Below are 18,782 nucleotides of genomic sequence, written 5' to 3'. Positions count from 1 at the left end.
TCAGAATGGCCATCATTAAAAAGCCTACAAATAACAAATTCTGGAGAGGGTATGGAGAAAAGAGAACCCTCCTACACTGTTGATGGGAATGTAAGTTGGTGCAACCACTATGGAAAACATTATGGAGGTCAAACATATGTCCGGACAAAACTCTAATTCCAAAGGATACATGCACTCCTATGTTCATAGCAGCACTAGTCACAATAGCCAAGACACGGAAACAACCTAAGTGTCCATCAAAAGATTAATGGATAAAGATGCGGTACATATATACTATGGAATACTACTCAGCCATAAAAAAAGAACAAAATAATGCCATTTGCAGCAACATGGATGCAACTAGAGATGGTCATACTAAGTGAAGTAAGTCAGAAAGGGAAAGACAAATACAATATGATATCACTTATATGTAGAATCTAAAATATGACACAAATGAACCTATCTACAAAGCAGAAAAAGACTCTCAGACATAGAGAACTGACTTGTGTTTGCCAAAGGGGGTGTGTGGGAGGGTTGGACTGGGAATTTGGGGTTAGTAGATGCAAACTATTATATATAGAATGGATGGACAACAAGGTCCTACCGTATAGCACAGGGAACTATATTCAATGTCCTGGGATAAACCACAATGTAAAAAGAATATAAGAAAGGATATATATATATCCTTTATATATATATCCTAAAAGATTGCTTTGGTTATTAGGGGTCTTTTGTGGTTCAATACTAATTTTAGGATTATTTGCTCTAGTTCTGTTGAAAATGCCATTGATATTTTGATAGGGATTGCACTGAATCTGTAGATTGCTTTGGGTAGTGTGGACATTTTAAAAATATTGATGCTTCCAGTCCATGAGTACAGTATTTTTTTTTTTTTCTGTTGTCTTCAACTTTTTCCTCTGTGTCTTATACTTATCAGAGTACAGGTCTTTCACCTCTCTGTTTAAATTTATTCCTAAATATTTTATTCTTTTTGATGCAGTTGTAAATGGAATTGTTTTCTTGATTTCTCTTTCTGATAGTTCATTATTAGTGTACAGAAATGCAACAGATTTCTGTATATTAGTTTTGTATCCTGCAACTTTACTGAATTCATTTATTAATCCTAGTAGTTTTTTGGTGGCATCTTTGGGTTTTTTTATATATAGTATCAATAGTGACAGTTTTACTTCTACCTTTCCAATTTAGATGCCTTTTATTTCTTTTTCTTAACTGATTGCTCTGGCTGGGACCTCCAATACTGTGTTGAATAAAAGTGGATGCAAGAATGAGCGTCCTTGTCTTGTTCCTGATGTTAGCAGAAATGCTTTCAGCTTTTCAATGTGGAATAGTATGTTGGCTGTGGTTTTCTCATGTATGGCTTTTATTATGTTAAGGTGTGTTCCCTCTATATTCACTTTGTGAGAGTTTTTATCTTAAATGGATGTTGAATTTTGTCAAATGCTTTTTCTGCATCTTTTTGGATGATCACATGGTTTTTATCCTCTGTTTTGTTCATGTGGTATATCACATTGTTTTATTTACAGATGTCAAACCATCCTTGAATCCCTGGAATGAATCCTAATTGATCATGGTGTATGATTCTTTTAATCTGTTGTTGAATTTGGTTTGCTAATATTTTATTAATTTTTACATCCGTGTTTATCAAGGACATTGTCCTTGATAAATTTTTTGTATGTGTGTTGTGTCTTTGTTTTTGGTCTCAGGGTAATGCTGGCCTTGTAAAATGAATTTGGAAGTGTGGCCTTCTCTTTAGTTTTTTGGAGTAATTTGAGAAGTATAGGGATTAACTCTTCTTTCAGTGTTTGGTAAAAGTTACCTATGAAGCCATCTGGATCTGGACTTTTGTTTTGGGGGAGTTTTTTGATTATGTATTAATTTCCTTACTAGTAATCAGTCTATTCATATTTTCTATTTCTTCATGACTCTTTCATGGAAGATTGTCTGTCTCTAGGAATTTATCCATTTCTTCTAGATTGTCTAGTTTGGCATATCATTTTTCATAGCATTTTCTTATGGTCCTTTGTATTTCTGTGGGTCCATTGTAATTTCTTTTTTATTTCTGATTTAATTTATTTGGAGTTTATTTTTTTCTTGATGGCTAAAGATTTGTCAATTTTATTTATCTTTTCAAAGAACCAACTCTTAGTTTCATTGATCCTTTCTATTGCTTTTTAAATCTCTATTTCATTTACTTTTGCTCTGATCTTTATTTCTTTCCTTCTACTAACTTGTTCCTCTTTTTCCACTTCCTTTAAATTTACACTTAGATTGTTTATTTGAGATTTTTTCTTGTTTCCTGAGGTAGGCCTTTATTGCTATAAACTTCCTTCTTAGAACTGCTTTTGCTGCATTGCATAGATTTTGGACAGTTGTGTTTCCATTTTCATTGTCTCAGGGTATTTTTTTAAATTTCCTCTTTGATTTCTTCATTGACTCATTGGTTGTTTAGTTGCCTGATGTTTAGTTTCCACCTGTTTTCTTTACAATTTTCTTCTTATAGTCTTTCTACTATGGTCAGAAAAGTTGCTTGGTATGATTTTAGTCTTCTTAAATTTACTGAGACTTGTTTTGTGGCCTAACATATGATCTGTCATGGAGAATGTTCCATGTGCACTTGAAAGAATGCATGTTCTGCTGTTTTTAATGGAATGTTCTGTATATATCTATTAGGTTCATGTGATCTAATGTTTTGTTTAAGGCCAGGGTTTCCTTATTGATTTTCTGTCTGGATGATCTGTCCATTGATGTAAGTGGGTTATTAAAGTCCCTTATTATTGTATTGCTGTCTACTTCTCCCTTTATGTCTGTTAACATTTGCTTTGTATATTTAGGTGATTCTGTGTTGGGTGCATAAATGTTTACAAGTGTTATATTCTCTTGTTGGATTGACCCCTTGTCTTTTGTTATAGTCTTTGTTTTAAAGTCTATTTAATCTGATATGAGTATTGCTACCCCAGCTTTCTTTTGTTTCCATTGTATGGAATCTCTTCCCATCCCTTCACTTTCAATCTATTTGAGGCTTTAGATCTGAGGTAAGCCTCTTGCAGGCAGCATATAGATGGGTCTTTTTTTTTTTCTTTAATCAGTGGCTTTTGATTGGAGCATTTAGTCCATTTACACTTAAAGTAATTATTGATATGTATGTATTTATTATCACTTTAGTTGTTTTCTGGTTGTTTTTGTAGTTCTTCTCTGTTCCTATTTTCTTCTCTTGGTTTGTTTCTTTGTGATTTGTTGGATTTCTTTAGTTTATATTTGGATTCCTTTCTTTTTATTTTTTGTGTATCTATTCAAGGTTTATGGTCTGTGGTTGCTGTGAGTGTCTTATATATTGACCTGTGTATAGCCATCTGTTTTAAGCTGATAGTCACTTAATTTTGAAGCCATTATAAAAACACTACGTTTTTATCTTCTCCACACATTTTATGTTTTTGATGTCATATTTTACATCTTTTTATTCTCTGAATCCCTTAACTACTTACTGTAGTTACAATTGATTGTATTATTTTTGTCTTTTAACCTTTGTACTGGCTTTTTAAATGGCTGATCCCTTGCCTTCACTATATATTTGCCTTTACCAGTGGGATTTTTTTCTTCCTTCCATATGTTGTCTTATTTCTAGTTACAGCCTTTTCTTTTCTGCTTAAAGAAGGCCTTTTAACATTTCTTGTCTGACTGGTTTAGTGGTGATGAACTCCTTTAAGTTTTTGTTTATCTGGGAAACTCTTTATCTCTCCTTCAATTTTAAATGATAACCTTGCCAGATATTATATTTTATTTTATTTTTTTCTTTCAGCACTTTAAATATATTATGCCACTCCCTTCTGGCCTGTAAATTTTCTGCTGAAAAATCAGCTGATGGTCTTATGGGGTTTCTCTTGTATGTGATTAGCTATATTTCTCTTGCTGCCTTTAAGATTCCCTCTTTTGCCATTTTAATTATAATATATTTCAGTGAGAATCTCTTTGGGTTCATCTTTTTGGGGACTCTGTGTTTCCTGTACCTGAATGTCTGTTTTCTTTTCCAGGTTAGGGAAATTTTTATTTCATTTTTTTCTTCAAATAAGCTTTTATTTCTACAAATAAGTTTTTTGGCCCTTTCTCTCTTCTCCTTATGGGACCCCTATAATGTAAATGTGGTACTCTTGATGTTGCCCAAGAAGTCTCTTATACTCTCTTCATTTTAAAAACTTCTTTCTTCTTTTTGCTGTTCTGATTGTGTGATTTCCACTATTCTGTCTTCCAGATCACTTATCTATTCGCCTTTATTATCTAGTATGCTGTTATTCTCTCTATTATATTCCCTCTATTGTATTGTATTCTTCAGTTCTGATTAGTTCTTATATTTTCTAAGTGTTTGTTGAAGTTCTCACTGTGTTCCTTCATTCTTCTGAGTTTGGTAAGCATCCTTATGTCCGTTTCCTTGAACTCTTTATCGGGTAAATTATTTATCTCCATTTCATTAAGGTTTTTTTTTTGGGGGGTGGGGGTTTATTTTGATCCTTAGTTTGAAACATTCCTCTGTCTCCTCATTTTATTTGACTTTCAGTTTTTGTTTCTATAAATTGGGCAAAATAGCTACCTCTGTGGTTTTGAAAGAATGGCTTGTAGAGGAGCATTCCCTGTGTAGACTGCTTGTGCCTGGTGGCTTTGGCAGGCTGCATAGAGCTAGAGCAGGCAATCCATGGAGAGTGCAGCACCTGAGGCCACCTCGACAGGGTGGCTGGGGCTAGAATAGGCACAGGCTGGAGGAAGGCCTTGGTGAATGCTGCATCTGAGACCACCTTAGTGGGTTGGCTGGGATTGGAGTTGTTGCATGCCAGGTTTGGTCCCAGGGGAGTGCTGCACTCAAATCTGCCTTTGTGGTGCAGCTCGGGCTGGAGTGGGCATGGGCCGGGGGAGTCATGGGGGAACTCAAATGATGGCAGTTGCTGGCCCCTCTGACCCCAGAGAGATCTCCAGCAGTTCCTTGCTCATTTGCAGAAGCTCTAGGGTTAGTCCAGGTGCCCTTTAAACTCCTGTTTTTTGGTTGTGTCCCAGGGTGGACGAGTCTGTGCTCAGGCCCCTTAGAAAATCTCTCCCTACTGCAGGTCAGGGTGGGGTTCTCATGGATACCATGTTTCCATCTTTACTACCCATTTCTATGTGGTCCTTCTATGTGCAGTAGCTGTCCATTCAGCCTTCAGGTCTTCAAAATAAATTTCTCTATATGTAGGTGCAGATTGGATGTGTTCGTGGGAAGAGGTGAACTCAGGGTCTTCCTATGCCACCATCTTGGACCCCTCTTAAATATTTTTCTTTTTATAAGGAAACCTATTATATAACTCTTTTAAATATATCTAATGAAATCTAATACTATAGTTTTTGGTACCCATAATTATCTTTTAAAAGAAAATTCAGGCATCAGTTCTTATTCTCAGAAATTTATCATCTTTCCTTTTTCTCTGTTAACTCTTACTTCTCTTCTATATTGCCCTAGAATGTTACCCTGATATGTTATAATTTCAAGCTTAAAAATCTTTCATTGATCACCCTATCATTTTGTTACCAAAAAATTTAGGTAAATTGTAATATATTTATTTCAATTTACTATGTTCATTAGATTTTACATATTAAAATTTTCTTCTGATTTGAGTAGTAATTATATTATTGATTCACAATCAAAAAATATAAATATGATATAAATTTTGTTAAATTATTTTATAAAGGTAATTTTTTTTAATGTAAATTCATATTTCAGTGGGATGGAAGGATTATTTTCAGTCCAGCTCTGTCATTTATAAGATTTCCATATTTGCATGGGCATTTCTGAGCTCTTTATTCTGCTGGTTTATTTGGTTTCATAAGTCTTGATATCTGCTAAGACACACTTTTCCACCTTGTTCTTCTTTTCAAATATTACTTTGGCTTATCTTATCTGTATGCATTTTTGCCAAAATCTTGCTACGTTGAATTTATAGACTATTATAACTGATGAACCTACACTGACACATCATAATCACCCGAAGTCCATAGTTTACATTACAGTTCACTCTTGGTGTATACATTCTGTGTGGGTTTGGACAAATGTATAATGACATGTATCAATCATTATTGTATCATACAGAGTATCTTTATTACACAAAATAGTCTCTGTTCACTGCCTGTCATCTCTCCACAACCTTGCCCCCCACCCATAGCAACCACTGATCCTTTTATTGTCTCCATAGTTTTGCCCTTTCCAGAATGTCATATACTTGGAATCATACAGTATATAGCCCTTTCAGATTGGCTTCTTTCACTTAGTAATATGCATTTAAGGTTTCTCTGTGTCTTTTCATCTCTCTTATCTGGATGTTTATTTACCCATTTACCTATTGAAGAACATCTTGGTTGCTTCAAATTTTGATAATTATGAATAAAACTATAAACGTCATGTGCAGGTCTTTGTGTGGACATAAGTTTTCAACTCCTTTGGGTAAATACCAAGGAACTCAATTGTTGGATCATATGGTAAGAGGATGTGTAGTTTTGTAAGAAACTGCCAAACTGTCTTACAAAGTGGTTGTACCATTTTGCATTCCCACCAGCAATGAATGAGAGTTCCCATTGCTGAGAATGAGAGTTTCCAAAGACCTGGTTGTTTGGAAACTCTCAGGAGATTACCTAGTTCACCCAGAATTGAAGTGCTGATTTAGCAGATCTGATTTACTCTAAATGTAGCATTTAGAGTAGGAAGACTGAAGCTGTAAGAGCACGGTTCTCCTTCCACTCATCCAGGTGTTTTGTTTTTATCTACCTAATGTTGATAGCAGAACATTGTTTTCTAATTGCCAAAAAGTATTAAAAGCTACCATATCCATTTATGATGAGGAAAGGCAAAGGTTGTTGGGTGGCTTACAATATAAGTCAAGTAGGGAATTCAGAATACTTTGTATGAGCATACAAAACTTTCTTAGCAACTGCAAAGAAATACTCATGCTCCAAATTAGTAATTTACTTCCTTTTTGCCAATATGATTTTAGGGCAGATAAGAATGTATTCAATCTGTGGCATTTTGATAGCAAAAGCAAAGTGCTGGTGGTAATGGTGCAAGGCCCACATGCCAATAATTTCCTGTTTGTGGCTTCAAATCAGATATTGTGCAAGAGTCATTATATCAGTTTACAAGAATTCTTTTGTTGTATTCTGCTTGTCAACACACAAAAGAATCCCCATAAAATGACCTGAATCCACAAATCCATAGTAAGAATGCATTTTACTTCACCACACTCACATATGTAACTGAAACAAAAGTCTCAAAGCATTACTTACCTTTTCTACATCCTTCTGTTCTTATTTAATATTCAATTTTATTTCATTAAATATTTGGTCTTATAATTTACTAATGAGTTATGCACCACAGTTTGAAAATACTGTAAAAATCATTACTTGTCAAACAGCTCACCAGAAACAAATTTTTAAAAATATATTTTTTAGTATTTTTCCCAATTTTTTTTTTTAGTTGAAAAACAGTATAGTGCCTCATGTGAAATAATATATCAATTAATCTGAGGTCATGATGCTGACATGACATTCTGTGAAGGTGAGGAAATTCCCCTCTGGTCACCCCCTCAACCATCTCATCTTAAACAACAGAGTCAGATTTTATAATCCATCTGTTAGGGATGCTTGTTTTTTACCCATATGTTTCCCTTTTTTTGGCTTGTATTTTTCTTAATTTATTTTTTAAAAATATTTTTACGGAAGCATAATGGACACAGTAATAAATAGAATCATATAGATGAACTTATTTGCAAAAGCAGAAATAGAGGCACAGATGTAGAGGACAAATGTATGGACACCAAGAGGGTAAGGGAGGGGTGGGATGAATTGGGAGATTGGGATTGACTTATATACACTACGACGTATGAAATAGATGACTAATGAGAACCTACTGTATAGCACAGGGAACTCCACTCAGTGCTATATGGTGACCTAAATGGGAAGGAAATCCTAAAAAGAGGGGATATATGTATACGCATAGCTGATTCACTTTGCAGTACAGCAGAAACTAACACAACATTGTAAAGCAACTATACTCCAATAAAAATTAATAATAGTAAAAAAGAATCATACAGTATGTACTCTTTTGTAACTAGCTTCATTTGCTGATCATTCTGTCTGACTCATAAGATTTCTTGAGATACTATCTTTTAAAAAGAAAAAATTGCTGAGCCAGTATAGTCAGTCCTACTTTTGTTTAGTTGACAAAAAACGTTTGGTTTTGGAATAATATGGCGTTTAGAAGCAAAAATATAATTATCTTTCTGTGATTCTAGTCATCATTGCTATATTAAAAAATTCACACAGTGCTATACCTGTGATTGGCACAAGATTACACCCAGAAAAGGCAAGGTTGGAGCCTACATCTATCAGTATTCTAAAATTAGCAACAGCAGACTGTAGTCCATGATATTGTGATGGCTTTACCACACTAATCAAGTATCATAAATGGATTATATTAAAATCACAGAACACCACAAGTATCTGAATGTAGACTTTTCACAATTGGGGTTCGTGCTAAATCAATTAAGTGGATTGCATTTTAACAAGTGAAATAGAATAGAATGGAAAATATCAAAGTAAACTGTATATAATAAGAATGATAATATTTCATTGATATAAATGGTATTTCTCACTATGTGTAGCAGTAAATACTTTATAGCCACTTCACTATATACTCATCCGTAAAACATTAAATGTATATTGAACAACTACAGTGTGTGTGGCATTGTGTTAGGTGCTCCAGCACATGTTATTAAGATAAATAAAACTGGAGCCTGCCCCTCAAGGAATTTAGGGTATAATGTAAAGAAATTTACAAATAAGATTTAAAAATGCATTGTGTGATAAGGCCATAGTAATAATAGAGCTTAGAACATTAAGAGAGGATTCATAACAGAGTTGGCATTTGAGTGAGTTTTGAATGATAAATAGGATTTTATCTGCTCAAGAGGTGAACAGAGAATGATAAGCGTTTTTATTAACATGAAAAACAATATGTATAATATGTTGGTAAGCAGAGAGTAATCTATGTTTTAAATAAGATAATTGGGTACATGCAGGTCAGTGAAGGAAGAGTAAATATTAAACTTAGAAATTTGTACCTGTGGTAAGTGAGGAGCCATTAAGGAGAATAATGACATGATCAAAGTGGTATTTTAGAAATAGTAATCTTAAATAGTGTTGGTTATCTTGGAAGGGATTAACATGGTGGTTGGTAGTCTAGACTACCAAATATGGAATAATAAAGAGCTAAACTATGGTGAAGATGAGGAGAATGGAAAGGAATGGTGAGACAGATCTAAGATATTTACTGAAACAAGTATCTCATCAATGAGGCTTGCATTTGGATGTCAGAACCAAGGGAGAATGAGTTAAAGATAACTCTGAAGTTTTTATTCGGATGATTAATGACATGTTGTTACTTTTACTGGAAAGAGAATAAGAAGAGAAAGGTAGAGAAGATGATGGGTTGTGTTTTGGAAAGAGTAAGTTCAAGATGCTGACAGGTATAAATAACCAAAAGGCAATTGGAAATAAGGAACTGGACACCAGGAGAGGGATTTGAGAATGATCTGGAGGGTGATAGTTATGATAGCATGGCAGTGAATGTTATCACTCAGGGAGAGCTTGTAGAGAAGGCAGCGGAAAGGGACAAACTTTGGGGAACCTCCCTTTTCCCCCATTTAAGGAGTAGAAGTGAAATTAAGTCAAAACAGCGTAAATATTCTGAGGGTAGATGAGATAGTGGAGTATGAAAAACCTAGGGAAGAGAAAGTTTCAAGAACAAATGGCTTGAGCAATGTTATATGTAGCAAAGTGGTTAAGCAAGTTGATGAGAGGCATTTATTTTGTCAAATAGCAGGTTGTTTGGTGACACTACAAGTAATTATTTTTGAAATGTGGTGATGGGAGGAAAGATACGTAAACCAGATTATAAGAAGTAAAAGGAGTAAGCAGGGGAAATGGAAGGGGAAAAAGGGGAATACACAGAAATTTTAAGGAAAGGACGTAATTGGATGGATTCGTAATGGAAGGGTTTATCAATAAAATTAGACTGAAACAGAGGTTGTTATTTTGTTCTGTTTAAAATGAATTGAGGCTAGGAAGGTGGCCAGTGCAATAGTGGCTATCCAGAATTGGCACAAGTCAAATAACTTAAAAATTATGATGATGGAGCATAGTGAAGGGAGAGTTGAGGTCAGACTTGCTCAGCTCAGTGCAGTGACTTTCTGAAGTATCTCTTGATATCTCCATAGGAGACGTGAGAAAGCAGAGTAGAAATGATTTATAATGTTATGTACCAGGTATCGCAGAGGTCAAGGGGCCTGAGGGTCAAAAATTATATCATGGGAGCCAGGCAGGAAAGGAGGATAAAGTCCAAGAACTGGAGGTATATTAGAAAATAGGTATCTGTCTGGAATCATTCATGTTAAATAGCAACAATGTATTTATTTCATTTGCTGCTTGCTTAGTTGAAGCATATTTGGAAAGTCACTGGGTACAAAGGGGCTTTTCAAAGAATTCACAAGTAATATCTATGGCCAGTTTTTTTCTGTTTAGCCCTAAAATAGCAATAAAGTTATAAAACTTTTTTTTTTAACTCATGGTGTGTTCTATGTCTGTCGCCTAGTGTTTTGCCTCCCAAAATGGTACCATGGACTCTTTTCTGCATGACTTACCTTCATTTTAAATGCAAAAATTTATGATTACATCCCTAAAAATCCCAATCCATAATTTATCTTAGTTAATTATGATAGCTCTGTTATCTAGATTCTCATTTAAACTCCTGAATTGTTTATTTTTACTTCTTAAGATAACAAAATAGAATAAGACCATCTGAATGTATAGTAGCAGTGTTTCCCAGAATGTGCTTGGTAGACATTAGTCCCACGAGATACTACAAAATAAAGGAGAGTGTGTGTGTGTAATATGGTTGGAAAACTTGAGGAAAACAAGTCATTATGTTACCTTTTGGGATATTCAAAATGCTTATTAGCATATCAAAGCTACTGGAAGCCCTGCAGGAAAGAAAGTTATTGTTTTCTAAATCCTGCATTTCTCTAACTTATCTGACCTACAAGGACCACTATCACCATCACCATCACCCAGTTATGCTTTTATACAAATCTAATTAATATCCTTTGGAACACATTTTGGGAAATATTGCTACATTTGAAATTGTATTTGGAAGTAACCTAAAACAGTGTAAGAATGAATTCTGTGACTACTTATGAAATAGAATGACAGAGACAGATGAAGAATATGAGATCATGTTATTATGGACAATGGCCATAGGTACACAAAAGCAAATGTGTCAGAACAAAAGGAACCAATAATTTTAGGAAAAATATTTCTGCAAAAACTTGAGGAATGACCCCAACTTCTGTTATTCTAAGACTTGGAAAGCAAATCTGAGTTTATCATATCCATACCACCATGATTTTTTGTTGAGCAGTTAGTAAAAAATCACAGACTAATGTCAGATCTCTGTGGGAATCTTGGAATGGCCACTTACTAGCTGTGAAACCTTAGGCATTTTACTAACCTTTGAGCCCATTCCCTCATGGAAAATAGACACAAAGTTATGGTAAGGATTTAATATTGAATATATACAGTCCTTAGCAATGTATCTGCACAAAGTTCCTAATAAATGGTTGATATTATTAACTATTTGTATTATCTTTTCCTACTCTGCATTCACCTCTCCTATCTGAAGGGCCCTGCTTTACAGCTCATACTTATATAGCAATCACTTTCTCTATTTGGTCCTATAAATCATATTTTCTATACTTTATTTTTAGTTCTATTATAACTTCTGCATAGAAGATGGCTATAATTAGACTTGGATTTTTATCTCTGATAAGATTGCCATTTTTTTTACCTTATAATTAACTGTCAGAGTTCAAGCTAGAAGTAAGAGAAATTGTCATTTCTGCTATTTTTTGTTGTTGTTATTCACCTGTGCATGAATTATTAATACTATCTTCAAGACAGTTTCTGTGCAGGAATCTTTTTAAGCCACTTTGGCTGTTACATTATATTTCATTTAGTTAAAACAATAATAGGCATAATCAATTAATGTACTTTACTGGGTTCCTGTAAACTATCTTGGTTGATAATGTCCAGCATTTTGTTAGCCTTATATACCATGTACTTGGTGTGGACATCTTTATGGAGTAGTTTATGTTGATAACTCATAAAGTCTTTTTAATTGAAGTATAGTTGATTTACAGTATTATGTTAGTTTCAGGTATACAACATAGTGATTCAGTATTTTCCAGATTATATTCCGTTATAGGTTATTACAAGAATCTGGGTATAATTCCCTGTGCTATACAGTATATCCTTGTTGCTTATCTATTTTATATATAGTACTTTGTATCTGTTAATCCCTAATCCCTGTTAATACCCCTAATTTGTCCCTCCCCCCTTCCCTCTCCCTTTCAGTAACCACAAGTTTGTTTTCTATGTCTGTGACTCTGTTTCTGTTTTACATATACATTCATTTGTATTATTTTTTAGATTCCACATGTAAGTGATATCATATAGTATCTGCCTTTCTTCTGACTTATTTCACTAAGCATAATATTCTCTGTCCATCCACATTGCTGCAAATGGCATTATTTCATTCATTTTTATGACTGAGTAATATTCCATTGTGTGTGTATACACACACACACACATATATATATATATATAAACACATACATTATAAACACAGTCTTAAAATTTGGACTTTAAGGAAAAATTATATTGTTAAAATAAGAATAATAAAAATGAGAACAGAGTGTATATATCTCATAATCATCTAAATTCTGTATTAGTAACAAAAATATAAGGATAAGCTTAAATGAATTAAGTTACCCCAGATTATTTTAATATTCTCTTTTTTTTTTTTTTTTTTTTTGCGGTACGCGGGCCTCTCACTGTTGTGGCCTCTCCCGCTGCGGAGCACAGGCTCCGGACGCGCAGGCTCAGCGGCCATGGCTCACGGGCCCAGCCGCTCCGCGGCATGCGGGATCTTGCCGGAATGGGGCACGAACCCGTGTCCCCTGCATCGGCAGGCGGACTCTCAACCACTGCGCCACCAGGGAAGCCCTAATATTCTCTTTTATCTAATGAAATGACTCCAAAGTAAGAAACTGAATCTTGTTATTGGAATGCAAAAGCCTAAGACTCATCAAAAAGGATTTTTATGTTCTCATAATTAGTATCTAATGTATAACTTTTCTCTTATATTTTAATGTTGACAGCTTCTTCCCTGTGATTCCTTAGAAGCAGATGAAATGGAAAGGCTTAAACATGAAAGAAATGATGCCTTGGAAGAAGTGAATACACTTAAGGTAATCTCCAATTTAGCTTCCTTATATTTTCTTTAGAAAAATGAAAAGAAAGAAAATTACCTTCTGTTGAATTCTGCAGTATCGGGGCTTAGCTTTTTTTTAAAGAATATTAATATCAAATAACTTAGCATTGAATGTTAATACCAAGTAATTTGATATTTATTTCTTCAGCTGACCTTTAGAGAATTAATTTTTTAGTTCACACACATATTTATATTTCACAATCTCCATCTAAGATTCAGTGTGAACAGTGGTTTTTAGTTATCCCTTCTGATCTAGCTACTTTTCACCCCTGTTTTTTCTTACGCTGATGGCAAGAATGAGGAGCCAACAAAGATTAGATGAGAAGCCCACAAAACAAGCCATGACAGTTTTGGATCCTCAGATGTTCATTGGGAAATACATTTTCTCCCATGTTCATGGGAATGCTTCAGGGACATCTTGTTTCACTAACATAATTTAGAATTAAGGCAAAGTGATTTAAGGGAAATAAAAACACAGTATATCCCAAATATACTTTAAGATTTTGGTTCTGTTTATATGTCTTCATTTCATGTTTAGTAGAATATTAAATTTACATTATATCCTAAGTTTTACAGAAAGCCATTATATTTTTCAAATCTTCAAGAAAAGCAACATAACTACTTGATTTACCATTAATTCACCATAGGAATATATTTTTAAATTACTTTTAATTATTTTCTTAAATAAGTGAAATTCTATTATTTGTTTAATTTTTATTAAAGCAAAATCTTTACACCAAAAAAAAAAAAAAAAAGAAAGAAAGAAAGAAAGAAATTTCCTTGCTACCTTAGTTTTTAAATTCTGACCTCTAGAGGAAGCCATTGTTTAACATATCTTGTTTATCCTTTGGGAGACTTTCTCTATGTAGCCAATCATATGTTTAAAAATACATGTGTATATATTTTTTAACTTTTACAAAATTGCATACACACTTTTTTACAACTTGCCTTCTTTTTTTCTCTTTGTTAGCATTATATCTTTGGTTACTTTGCAGGTTAACATATACAGATCTACCTAATTCTTTTTAATGCCTCTCCTATCATCAAAAGGTTCTATTCTAGGTTATTTAACCAGTTCTTTATTGATGGATATTTAGGCTATTTCCAGTTTTCCATTATTAAAAATAATTCCATCATAAGTAGCTTTGTAGATGTATCTTTGGGCCGTTGTGCAGTTGTAAAAGTACAAATTGAATACATTTCTGAAAGCCGAATTGCTTTTATCAAAGAATATGGATGCATAAAATTTTACATGTTGCCAAATTCCCTTTCAAAAGATATTACCAATTCATGTTACGTCCAAATGTAAGCATTTTACTACTAAAGGAATATTTTATATTTCTTTTTACATCTTTGAAACCACTATCCACATTTTTTTGTGTAACAAGAGTTAAGATGAAAAATATAAATGTAGTTTTAAAAATATATTGACAGTAGTTTCCTCATATTCTCTTAGAAAACATCTCCAGGGTTGGTTACATTGGTAAGACAGCATTTTTATATAATTTACTCTGCATAAGTCGTTGAGTCTTACAGTTCATCAGAATTTTCTGAGGCTCTCAGATCTTTTTTATTTCCCTAATGTTTATCATTGTTAAATTTAGTGATATTTTCCTGTTTTTTATTGGAATATCAGTAGTAATTATTAGAATTTTAATTTAATTTAACATTTAAACAAAGTTTTCCTGAGGAGCTATTCAGTAAATCAGGATTCACATTTAAAATTTTTGAGATGTAACTGAGCATATCCTACTGTGACAAAACGTAAAAGCACGGGTGAAATATATTCTATATTTTATAATTTCCTTTACCTGAGAACCTATCTATTGGCTGAGAACCACTTGTTTAACTGTAGAAAAGATTGTACAAAGCAATAAATATTTCATTTGAGATAATGTTTGCACTTTTGAGTTTTTCTGCTTGTATTGATATTACACACACTCACACAAATAGCAGAGGTTGTTAAATGAAGTTCATGGAGTGTGTAGATGGTCTCTCATCACTTCCCATTATCCTGTAACATCTCTATTCTTCATGTCTGATTTGAGGTACAAAGAAAAATGAAGCCAAGAAAATTTGATACCAATGGCTAATTTTTATTTTGCAAGAATGATTTTTAAAAGTGCCATGGGCCTCATTTAACTTAAAGCCTTTCTGCAGAGTTCACATTGCTACTGCTTTGCAAAGCTGAATGAAAATAGATATATTTTCCATTTACAGATGCAAAAAACTAGGACACAAAAAGTGAAGGTGACTTGCATAAAACCCAGGAGCCAGCAGTTTCTTGACTTCTGGTCTGTGGCAGATTCATTAGATTGCTATATGATATTCATTGTCATGTACTTTGATTTCATCTGTTAGACAAGAATGAGCTGAAGTATAACAGAAAGCGAATTGCTTCCTGTAAACCCTGCAATGCTGCCATGAATATTTACCACTCAATATAATCTTCCAGCAATTCCTCTGCTTGGGTTTATAGTAAAATGGTTCTTAAATTACTCTTAGTATCTCTGATTTGATCAAAAACATGTAGATTTATTTATGACATACTTAACAAAATTGAACATTTTAGGATATTTGCTCAACTGAATTTTAAGTTCAAAGATTTTAATATTTGATTGACATGCCTAATGTTATTCTTCCTTAGTAACTATTATTTCATATTTTGGTTACACCAGTCATATCTTCAGTTTTACGGATAATCTTCCAAAAATAAACTAAATTAAGAAAATAATAGTTAACCCAGTTTCATAGTCCTCTTTAGTATAGTAAGAGACACTCTAAGTTGTAATAATAATGCTCTTCAATTTGCAAGCTCTTTGGCAATGATAGCTATTACCCAACATTTAGTTAATATTTATACATTCTGATCCTGATTGACTTATTTTGGACCTTGGATTTTGAGGTTTTAAAAAGCAGCTAACAGGGAGTCCACTGGTAGCTAGTGGTTAGGATTCCGGGCTTTCACTGCTGTGGCTCGGGTTCAGTCCCTGGTCAGGGAGCTAAGATCCTGCAAGCTGCATGGTGCCAGACCCCCCTCCAAAAAAAGTGACTAATTATAGTAACAGAAAATATGTTTACATCACCACAATTATACTGTAAATAACTAATTACTTTTAGATGGTATGTGTAAAGCCAGAAAAATGACTGGGAACAACATTTTCAAATTGTAGAAATTGGATGTTTGGGGAATTTATAAGCTTTGAAACAAAGCCCTAAATATCATACCCATTGATACCTTCATAACAAGTTATTAATTCAGTGGTTTTTAAATATAGGAAAAATTATTTCAATCGGAAAGGCAAAGGAAACAACTGACAGAAGAACTCCAAAATGTGAAACAAGTAAGTGTATGTATTGTATATATGTGTTTTGTATATGTGTGCATAAACATATGAGGTATAATTACAAAGTATTGATGCTGTATAATATCCCAGAGCTTACAGATGTAAACAGTATAGTATAAAATAGTATAGATCTTAAAAGCGATCACTCATAGGGGCTGTACCCATGCTGAATTCCTGCTACCAAAGGAAATGTTAAAACTCCTCTTGGAAATTGCTTTCAAAGCCAGATATCTATGGACTGAAATGACCCATCTCATTGCTTTTCTCTTCTTTTTTTCTTTCTCTTTTATTTTCCCTTTTTCTTTTCTTCTGTTACTCATACTCATCTTATTAAAGATAAAAACAAAACAAGCAAAAAACAAAAACCTCCAAAGCAGAGCATTTTTTAATTTTATTTTTTAATAATGAAAAGTAAAAATTTGGGATTTCCCTAGTGGTGCAGTGGTTGAGAATCCGCCTGCCAATGCAGGGTACACGGGTTTGATCCCTGGTCAGGGAATATCCCACATGCCGTGGAGCAACTAAGCCCATGCGCCACAACTACTGAGCCTGCGCTCTAGAGCCTGCAAGCCACAACTACTGAGCCCGTGTGCCACAACTACTGAAACCTGCGTGCCTAGAGCCCATTCTCCACGAGAGAAGCCAGCGCAATGAGAAGCCCATGCACCGCAATGAAGAGTAGCCCACGCTTGCTGCAACTAGAGAAAACCTGCACATAGCAATGAAGACACAACGCAGCCAAAAATTAATTAACTAATTAATTTTAAAAAAATTAATTTTCACTCTGCATCATTCTTCAGAGAATTTTAAGTAACTTACAGCAAAAAAATACAACAGCATCATCATGAAATAGAGATACAAGTAACAAACAAATAAAATATTAATAAGAGTAGGAAGTTAAGAGACCATTGTTATAGATCAGTGGCAATCACCTGATTTTGAATCTCCCCAACATTATCCTCCCAGAAAACATAAAATTTACAGAGCAAAATAAAACCATACAGGACCCATACTGGTTTCTTTTGTTTGTTTGTTTGTTTGGGGTTTTTTTTGGCTGTGCCACTTGGCTTACAGGATCTTAGTTCCCCAACCAGGGATTGAACCCAGGCCCATGGTAGTGAAAGCACCGAGTCCTAACCACTGGACTGCCAGGGAATTCCTAGGACCCATACCTTAAATATGGCTATTGGACAGGGAACACCAGAACCTTCAAACTACATACAAATAGTTTAAAAATTCCAACAAATTCTTGCAACTTGCCTGCCACTGAAACCTGGCGTACAAAGAGCAGAGGAGTTATGGCTTAAAAACTCTGAAAAAGAATAAGGAGAAACAGAGCAATTAGATGAAATACTACAAATAAAATCACCCCCAGAAAGAGAAAAATGCCACTATTAATGCCAAAATACTGAACAGAGGCCAGGTTTTTGTGGTTCTCAGGACTTGAGAAAGTGTGTGCAACCAGAAGTGACAGCCTTCGAGAATCATTGCTTCTGGGGAAGAATCAAATAGAGAAGGGGTGGTATCCCTTGGAGATTAGGAAATAAAGAGAAACAAGGAAATAAGAGGGGAAAATTAAGGATCTTGCAGAAATGAAAGAGAAACAAGACATACCAAACCTCCTCTATCTACCCTCCACTATGACCGTCAACAACATGATCCATAAAAGAAATTGCACAGAAGAGGGTGCTGTTGAACTAAGAACTCTTTCTATGAAAGAAAAAGGAATTGGAAAAAAAAAATCTGTCCCTGTCATTACAAGACAACTGTAAAAATCAGACAATATGAATTAAAGCTTTCCTCCTAATGAAAACTCCAAACAATTCAACCACAAAGCTGACAAAAACTGTAACACATCACTGCAAACTCAATTTAATATCGTCAAACAAGCATTTGGCATTAAGAAAGAAAAGCACCTCAAATCAGAAATTTAAAACTGACTTAGAAAATGACAAAAAACAGGAATAAATGAAATGAGAGTTGATAAAACTTAGGAAAGAAAGAGAAGAAAAAGACAAAATGATACCAGAAATGAAAACTAA

General features: G+C 34.1%; 1 protein-coding gene across 1 annotated transcript in view; it reads left to right on the top strand.

Annotated features, from left to right (window-relative positions):
• Positions 1-18,782, top strand: part of STXBP4 (syntaxin binding protein 4) — a 170,213-nt gene that overhangs the window by 58,026 nt on the left and 93,405 nt on the right. Inside the window, exons 10-11 of the mRNA XM_082678958.1 lie at positions 13,281-13,370; positions 16,672-16,737. Of these exons, the coding sequence (XP_082535084.1) occupies positions 13,281-13,370; positions 16,672-16,737 (156 nt within the window). The remainder of the gene's footprint in view (positions 1-13,280; positions 13,371-16,671; positions 16,738-18,782) is intronic.

The sequence above is a fragment of the Grampus griseus genome (assembly GCF_964374135.1).
Source record: "Grampus griseus genome assembly, chromosome: 20".
Classification (NCBI taxonomy): domain Eukaryota; kingdom Metazoa; phylum Chordata; class Mammalia; order Artiodactyla; family Delphinidae; genus Grampus; species Grampus griseus.
Note: the sequence above shows the minus strand (reverse complement) of the source record. Positions and strands in the feature narration are given on the sequence as shown.